Source organism: Sarcophilus harrisii, chromosome 2 (genome assembly GCF_902635505.1).
Source record: "Sarcophilus harrisii chromosome 2, mSarHar1.11, whole genome shotgun sequence".
NCBI classification, from domain to species: domain Eukaryota; kingdom Metazoa; phylum Chordata; class Mammalia; order Dasyuromorphia; family Dasyuridae; genus Sarcophilus; species Sarcophilus harrisii.
Window position 1 is genome coordinate 380,102,288 of NC_045427.1, and position 8,957 is coordinate 380,111,244.

Genomic DNA, 8,957 nt, shown 5'->3' on the forward strand with positions numbered 1-8,957 from the left:
GATGTGAAGTAAGACTTCTTTCTACATTTTTATAGTTAATTTAGTGAAAGATGTGAAAGTGAAAGCTTGTGAAAGATGCTGGGATTGGCAGCCCCGCAGACTGAAGTCCTCTGTTCATCCACAGAACAGGTACAGCACGGGCAAGATTTACCCACCCACCCTCAGCCCTGATCTGGAGGGACCACCACTAGGGGTGGGAGGGTAATTCAGCTTCTGAGGCCCTTTCACTCCTTGAAGTCTTTGCTGAGACGACCTACAAAGGTGACCACTGCAGTGAAATTTTTCTTTTTTTAAAATATGGAAACACAATTAGGAACTAGACTGACATCGCCAGTTCATTTCTGAAAGGCCTATGGGCAGCAGTCAGTAATTCTTGGGATTTTTTTCTCTTATTTCAGATCCAAAAAATTAATCCAGGAGTCTGATCAGCACTTGAAAGATGTAGAAAAGATTTTGCAGAATGACAAGCGATATTTGGTTCTTGACTGTGTGCCAGAGGAGAGGCGCAAACTTATTGTGGCATATGTTGATGACCTGGATCGACGAGGTCCACCTCCACCTCCAACAGCCTCAGAACCTACAAGACGATCAACAAAATAATTCTGACATAACTCTTCACACCAAGGGTATCTATTAATTCAAAATGCTTGCATGAGCCACCTGTCAGATTTTTACATAAAAAATATATAAGAGTCAACCTATTACAAAACCATCTGAAGAGCGGAGGAAGGAGCAGCATTTGTGAACATGGTTTTTGAACAAAGAACTCTGGAAATATTTATGCTTTTCTTTGTGTGGCATGACTGACGTACATACTCAAACATCTAGACTGTCTCTAGTAAATATAAAAGCTTGAAACTAAAGATTATCCTTATATGAGGTGTGGAAGTCAGTGATTTTTGATGACATTCTTCCTAGCAGTGTTATATATGCAAGACCCAAGGAATGGTTTATGGTCTGAACTTGTAAAATACAAGTGCCACAAACTTGGAGCAAACCTAAGTTGATTTGTAAAGCAGGTAAAAGAAAAAACATTGTTAATTATATTTTCAGCTGCCAGAAGCAGAGGCCAAGAATATTGTAATGCTCCTGCTTTTGCCTCCAGTCACTAGAGACCAGTTTAGTTTGAATTTGTTCACAGATGTGCTTTGATTATCCCTCTGAATTATAGGCAAGAATCTGGTTGCTTTGTCTAAGTGAAGATTTTTCTGGTAATTTCTTCTTGGATATGGAAACACAGTCAATAACAATGCTTACCAGAACAGGACGGTTGTATAAACAAATTTTTATTCACTATAGAAGTGAACTTTATCAATTTCTGGATTAGAGAGTAAATTACCCTTCTGGGTAATCCTTGTAAACTATACTCCTGTTTGAATGTTAAACTTGTGTTTCTAAAGTTTAATTTTGAAATGTTTGAATTGTTCAGTTTATGTATTTGAACTACAATAAACCAACCCTTTTTATATGTGGATTGTATATGCTTAATGTTAAATAATCTGTAAAGAAAATTTGTTTTAAAATTTGTTCTTAAAAGAAGCAGAAAATGGAAACTGCACAAATGAAATCTGCTTTAAAACTTTTGATATTGCATATTTTTTTTAAAGCCTTGAATGCATTTTTTTTAAGAGCTTTGTGTTATGGAATTATTTGCAGTGCAAAAAGGAAAGGGATTTGAAAAAATTCTTTTTGTGTTCACTTCTTTCAGCTCTATTTTTCTTGTCTTACATATTAAGCAAAAACTACATTTTTGCTTTTTTAATTTTAATTGATGCTTTATGCATTTCATGGCAGTTCTTTCAGTGTATCATGCATATTTCTGTGATATTATTACCTTTCTTTGACTTCCCCATCACTTTAGCTATGCTATCCCATCTCAAATATTAGTTTGCTCTCCATCGTTTCCTCTTAAGTAGATGAGGGAGAGTATTACTGGATGTTATGTAAATGGCATATTGAACGAGGTATTTATTTCATTTCTCTTATATTTTACCATCACTATTATTTCCCCAAACCCCACTTTAAAGGAAAATATGACAGGTATATTCATGTATATTTATGTGTGTGTGTGTGTGTATGTGTGTTTGTGTACACACATTACATTCCCCAATGCCTAACACAATATCCTGCACAAGTAGGTGCTTAATAAATGTTTGTTGAATTATATCTAGTTATAATATTTGCACATAAATGTATATGAAATTGTACATATAGCATCAATTTTATCAGACTAAGTTGGGGCTCCATAAATTTTATCTAGTATATAACTAGGTTGTTTTCTTCCCTTTATTTTGCGGTTCACTTCTGCAAATCCATAAAGTATTGTTGAGTTCTGTGATGAAGAGTAAAAGTGAATATTTTCAAAACTGAAGGACTTTTCTTTGCTATTATACTTAATTTTCCTAGGAGAATTTTTGAAAAAGTTACTAGACTATCAAAATTTTTTGTTATGACTTTGAATTCTACAAATTTCTGTTTGTTCAGTCATTGCCTTCCTCCTGTCTCACAGTAAAATTTTTGATGGGCTTGCTGACATTTAAGTAATTATGTCTTGAAATATTGGAAGAATGATTTGTATAGTTTGGAAATCAGTATATATTAGTGTAAAAGCTCCAAAGCCCGAGTTTCTTTTTCTTTCTTTTTTTTTTTTTTGAGTAAGGTATTAGAACTGAAACATGAACTATCAATGCTAGGGCTTTGTCAGATGCTTAATAACAAGTATTCGGTTAATTATCCTTCCTATGTGTGCATCTTGAAATGATACTTAGCAAACTCTGTATTTTGACAAGACTGAATATATAATTTAAATTCCTCTTGGGAATTTTTTGTGCCAGAGACAAGGTCAACCCTACCAGAATACCAAAAAAACCCCAAATAAACCTGTGTGTGCCAAAAAACAATTATGATTTGACGATATAAAAAAAAAATGAGATTTGGACCAATGGATATCACTGAGATAAAATGGAATAGATACCGTATGGCATGTTTGCTTTTTATTTGTTCATGAATCAAAATGAGCATCAACATCATCTCAGATTCCAAATTTAAGGTATATAGAGAACACAAAACACAAATTAACACAGTTTATAATAAAGCATTGAAAGTTACTTAATCTGTAAGGTATATGCATCACTAAATAGTTCTTTAGGCTCTTGGGGAAAGTAGTACTTCTGTATGTTTCTCTGGCCTCATGAGCACAGTAAATCTTAATGGTTCAGTTATAAGGTGGGGGTTAATATAAACAATCCCTCACTGCACATAAGCATCAATATAGTTAAGTAAAATATCCCACAAATTTTCACTTATTTAAAAAAAGTACTTTTCTCTCCACAATGTCTTCCTACACACTCCAATTTCTCTATTCTACCTCTGTCTTTTTTTGCCTTAAGGCATTTCTGAGGGAGCCCTATCATGGAAATATACTTATAAACCCCATTAGAATTCTGGGAACAAAGTGTGTAACTAGTCCCAATAGAGGTTTTCTGTGTTGTAGGAAAAATGATGCATTTAGAATTACCATGCATGTGGGAGGTAATCAGTTATAAAGTTCTGGACTGGTAAGGTGCCTAGTATTGGTATTTTTCTATATATCCTTATGGGGACAGAAAAATCTGATAAGTATTGGGGTTTCTTTTCCAATATTTCTGTTTTCTTGCCCTTTTTTCTGCATTGTCATTGCATTTTTTAGTTTTTGTCCCTTTATTAAACCAAGTTCTTTGCCTGTCTGTATTCCTATTCTTCCTTGTTACGTATCCACACTTGCAGTCATTTGGAGAAACTGTTGCTCTAGATGTTAGAGTATGGATTAAGTTTGAATCCTAGTTTTTTATTTGATCATTCACTTTGAGAGACAATTTCTAGACTAGAAAAAACAAACTTTTCTATCCCTGGTAAAATACTATAGCAACCTTCAATTCTAAGAGATACTCTTAGAATTAGGAATAGAATGTTAGGAGATACTTTCAGTCTTTAATTGGTAGAATAAGTTCTACATCCTGTTTTTCTAGCAGTAATAATAATACTTTTAAAAGCACTTTAAAAGGTACAAAGCACTTTTTATATATTTTTATCACTTTATATTTTATATATATATGTATATAATCTGGTTAGGCAGAAATAACCTTTAATATTCATTAATAACTTATTGCAAAATGGTCTTTTAAATTGAGATCTTGCTGAGTGAGTTAAGCTTTAAATATAAAGTTTTTTCAGATATTAAGTTTGATGAGATGGTGATGATACCACCCCAAGGAGAACCACACAGTAGTCTTGTATTTTTCTAAAAATAAAGAACAACAACAAAATGCCAAATTATACGAGAAATTTCAAATCAGCATGAATGCTAAGGAAATATGAAGTAATTCCTAGTATATAACTTTCTTATAGACAGCTGGTTAGTTGAATTTGCCAGAATTAAATTAAACTTGTTTGGTTATACTTTGAAAATAATTCAGTTCTGAAGCTGTTAAGTTTATATTTTTGTGTTCTGATTGTATAAATTTGGATTTGAGTTAATTTGGAATCATATTAAAATTTTTTTTTTAGTAGAATGGCTTTCTTAGTGCTAAGAAGGACAAAGTAATGGGTTCAGATGTACGTCATCTGGATCAAAGTTTTGTGTGAAGAGCCATTTTTATTTAGCTACAGATTTCATTCCATTCTCCAACCAGCTCTGTTGACAAGGGAGAAAATAAGTAAATAGCATAGTGTAAATACACTCTAATCTCTGAGGGAAAAACGAAATACAAAAGGTTGCACATTAAATTTGAAAATTTTATTTCAAATTCTAAATATCATAAATATTCACCTAATGTAAGGGTATCCCTATTTATTGGCAATATGGTTTTGAAAACTTTATCAGCAAGATATTTTTTGAGTACAACCAAGTGCAAAGATATGATTACTAGACTTGTACCTAGCAAAATCTTGAGAGCAATATAACATACAATAAATACACATCTTCACTTGACTTGGGAACTTGTAATTTCATTTACAACAACCTGCTATTTCAGAATCGTCATGTTCCCAAGGGATAGGGTCATTGTCTTGTTCAGAAGGGACTACATCCCTTTCATGCCAGAATTGTTCCACATCGGGTAGGACAGGAATCTCCTTGTTTGTTTTCTCCTCACCAGAAGGGGAAGATCCAGGTTTCTCTTTGTCTGATTCAGATGGCAAGGGCTCTTGAGATAGAACATTATCTGAAATGATCTGTGAGTTACCAGCTGGTGTTCCTTGAGAATCTGGGTCAGGTAGAGGCTTTTTTGATGTTAGCAATTTCCAGAAATCCTTGAAACCTTTGAATTCCTCAGACATCACTAAAAAAATGAAGGGGTTTGCAGAAGAGATGGAAAACATGAGGACTTGAGACAAGGCTATGAAACCTTGAGGTGGAACAGGACTTCCTTTCTTTAAATGCCATACCCAGACCCAAGCTATCCATTCTGGTAGCCACATGACAGCAGAGGTTATAGCAACACTTACTAACATCATTGTGAGTCTCCTAGATCGGATCTGGCTTCTTAAATTTTGAGTCTTGGTTCCTCTGTGTTGGTACTGGCAATAAGCCTTCCAAAAATACGTCCCAGCGAAGAGCAAAGGAAGGCAAAATACGAGCAGAGGGTAGAGCTTAACGAATATAGAAGTGAATCCCTGGGCCAGGGCTGGTACGTCCATGATGCACATCTCCACACCTTCGTGGTACCTAAGGGTACTAAAGAACCATTCAGGCAAGGGTAAGAGGCAGGCCATGACCCAGATGACTACCAGCACCATGCATATTGCACAATTGTTGATACTCACTTGCTTGGCTGGGTTGCTTGCAAACATAAAGCATGCTTTTGCTACCACAACAATTGTAAGACTCTTGGCTGCCATGCACGTGTGGGCAAACCAGTCAGAAGATTTGCAGACAAACCATCCCATTTCCCAAACACCTTTGGAGTACGCTGCTGCCCGCAGGGGTGCAGAGAATAGTAGAAGAAAGAGATCAGCTAGGCTCAGATTTAAAATCAGGGAGTTGATCATGGATGATTTTCCTTTCCAAATACCATGTAGGAGGATGCCAATCACACACAGGTTCCCTGCAAAGCCTACTAAACAGATTGCCACCAAGAAAGCAGGAAGGATAGATCTCCAGTCCTTGGAGTCAGAAGGCTGATAGCCTCCTGCAAAATGGAGTCTTGCTAAGGAAGTGTTCATGGTGCTGAAGTTGCAGGCAATCGTCTGAGTCTGCTGCTAGCACAACCTTTTATGTTAGGAACTCTCCCTTGTCAGCTAGCCCCTCCTACAGATGTGTCTCCTTTAGCTCTTTCGCACAGGAAATATTCTTTCGTCAGATTTATCTAACACCACCCATTCAAGCCTCTCATCCTTACTCCCTGTATTCGATCCTGGAGGATGTTTGAATTAAAGCTTATTTGGCTGCTACATGGTATATACCTGCAAATCCAGTGATTGACATTCACCATTGGGAGCAGGTTGTTTTTTTCTTAAATTTGCAAGTCTTAATTGCTTGCATTATCTCCTGTGGAGTAATTAAAACAGCCTCTTCATCAATGATACATAAGATAAGACCGTGTTAAGTATATACGATATATTCATAGGGCTGCTGTGAGTTAATCTATTTGTTGGGTGAAGGCTGTAAAAGCCCCAGGATCAGTAAATATTAACTGCCTTTAAATGCCCTAGCTTCTTAGACTGATATGTTTTACTTTCTCTCCACAGAAATGAGCTTACCCCTATCCCTATTGCCAAGCATCTGGCTCTGATCAATTGCATAAATAGAGCCCTTCAATCAAGTATAGAACCAAGGAGAGAATGCTGGGAGAAATTTTATCATGAACAATTCTATATTTGTTCCAAAGATTGTGAGTTCCTTACAGGTGTATAATTTAGTGTAGATATGCTAAATTAGAATTTAAAGTGTGATAGTTATAAAGCCAATTGAAATCTTTAATCCCTTTAACCTCAGATAAGCAGTTAAGTAGAGATAATTCTATATTTTTCCCCCACAGAAAAGAGAAGAAAAATTTTAAAAAAGTAAATAAGCTGCACTTAAATAGATTTATAAAAATAGAGAAATGACCTATGTAAAAATTGAGAATGAAAATTCAATATTCATATGTATCAATTTTACCATCAGCTTTGAGCCTAAATAGTACATATTGGCTATATTGAAGAGAGACAGGAAAAGTTATAATTGCTCATTAAACTACATTTCCATCTTGAGTGGGGATTTAAATGTTTTTAAAACTGGATTCAAATACATAGTGGGGCATAATGCAGAGATCTTTATCAGTAAGGCAGAAGGACCTGGGTTGTAGTCATGTTTCTGCTACTGACTTATGTGATGTTAGACAAGTCACCTCTTTAAATCTTAGTTTCTCCTATAAAAGTGGAAGAGTTGGGTGATTTAAAACCCTTTCTAGTTCTCAAATTCTTTGACATTTTAAAGTACCTTGTACTTTTAAGCATTCAATAAAAACAGAAACAAAAAAATCCCTGCTGACCTTTATAATGAAAATGTTTTTCTAATGTCAATTTTGTGTCATATGTCTTTGTAGCCACTGACTTGGGTTCTTCTTTTGAATTGGGTATATCTGTCTATGTTTATTCAAATAGATATCTATATCTCTCTATGTATAGAAAAAACAGTTATGTGTGTGTCTTGTTGAGTTGTTTCAGTCTGACTTCATGAACTTATATTGGGATTTTCTTTGCAAAGATACAAGAATGGTTTCTTTTTATAGCTCTTTGCAGATGAAGAAACTGAGGCAAACTGTTAAATGACTTGCCCAGAATTACACAGCTAAGAAGTGTCTGACGTCAGGTTTGAATTCATGAAGATGAGTGTTCTGATTCCAAGTCCATGGTGCATAGAGCACCAGCCCTGAAGTTAAGAGGACTTGAGTTCAAATCTGGTCTCAGACACTTAACACTTCCTGGCTGGGGGACTCTGGGCAAGTCACTTAACCCCACTGCCTCAGCCTACCCCCCCCCCCCCCCCCAAAAAAAAAAAAAAAAAGGATTCTACAAGGAACTGGTAAGGGCCAGGTGGGGAAGAGCTTGGGAATTGAACAGTACAAAAGCAAAGGAGAAAGGAAATGAAAAACATTGGAATGAACAGAGAAAACCAGTTTATAGCTCATAGAGTGTGGGAAGGGTAGTAATTTATAATGAGTTTGGAAAAGTGGGTTAGGAGAAACTCAATTGCAAGACAACCATAGTTTTCTTTATTTTGTTTGTTTGTGTGTGTGTGTGTGTGTGTGTGTGTGTGTGATTATGAAAGATGGCTAATACAGAATTATATTTTGCATGTAGTGCTTGCCTTCTTAAGGGGTAAGGAAAGGGATAGAGAGGACAATTTGGAGCTCAAAAATTAAACATTGAATATTTTTTTCATTTAATTGGGAAATAGTTAACAAAATTAATAATACTTAAAAAAAAAAAAAAAAGATTAAGCCCAGCTTATAAAGACTTTTAAAGCCAAATAAAAGATTTTAGGTTTTTTCCTTTTTTTTTTTTAATTGTTATAGCTTTTTATTTACAAGTTATATGCATGGGTAATTTTACAGCAACGACAATTGCCAAACCTTTTGTTCCAATTATCACCCTCCTTCCCCCTCATTCCCTCTCCCGATGGCAAGTTGACCAATACATGTTAAATGTATTAAAGTATAAATTAAATACAATATAAGCATACATGTCCTAACAGTTATTTTGCTGTACAAAAAGAATCGGATGACCGCGTATTTTAAAATCAACCGGAGTCAGGAATTCAGGTTAGGGGAGAATCTTTAATCTTTTATTCTCAGTAGAGATGAAGAAGAATCGGAGATAGAAGGGGATCAGAGGTAAAAGGGAACTGAGTCAAGAAGCTAGCCAGACCAGAAGCCATGAGACCAGGCGCCCACCAAAACCGAACCCAGCCAGCAATTTCTCCCAGCCTCTCTTCC

General features: G+C 35.5%; 2 protein-coding genes across 4 annotated transcripts in view; one reads left to right on the forward strand and one right to left on the reverse strand.

Annotated features, from left to right (window-relative positions):
* TCERG1 (transcription elongation regulator 1) overlaps positions 1-1,468 on the forward strand; it is a 65,986-nt gene extending 64,518 nt beyond the window's left edge. For 2 of the 3 annotated variants that reach the window (XM_031953483.1, XM_031953484.1), the window contains one exon: positions 399-1,468. In XM_031953483.1, coding sequence (XP_031809343.1) covers positions 399-600 — 202 coding nt within the window. In that variant the 3' untranslated portion in view covers positions 601-1,468. Of the gene's footprint in view, positions 1-35; positions 130-398 lie in introns of all 3 variants that reach the window. The other variant, XR_004232131.1, reaches the window with a different exon arrangement.
* Positions 1,469-4,757: 3,289 nt separating this feature from the next.
* GPR151 (G protein-coupled receptor 151) lies at positions 4,758-6,739 on the reverse strand. The gene has a single exon (XM_031953485.1). It carries the CDS (start codon positions 6,199-6,201, stop codon positions 4,987-4,989), a length of 1,215 nt encoding a protein of 404 aa, XP_031809345.1. The 5' UTR covers positions 6,202-6,739; the 3' UTR covers positions 4,758-4,986.
* Between the last annotated feature and the right edge of the window lie 2,218 nt (positions 6,740-8,957).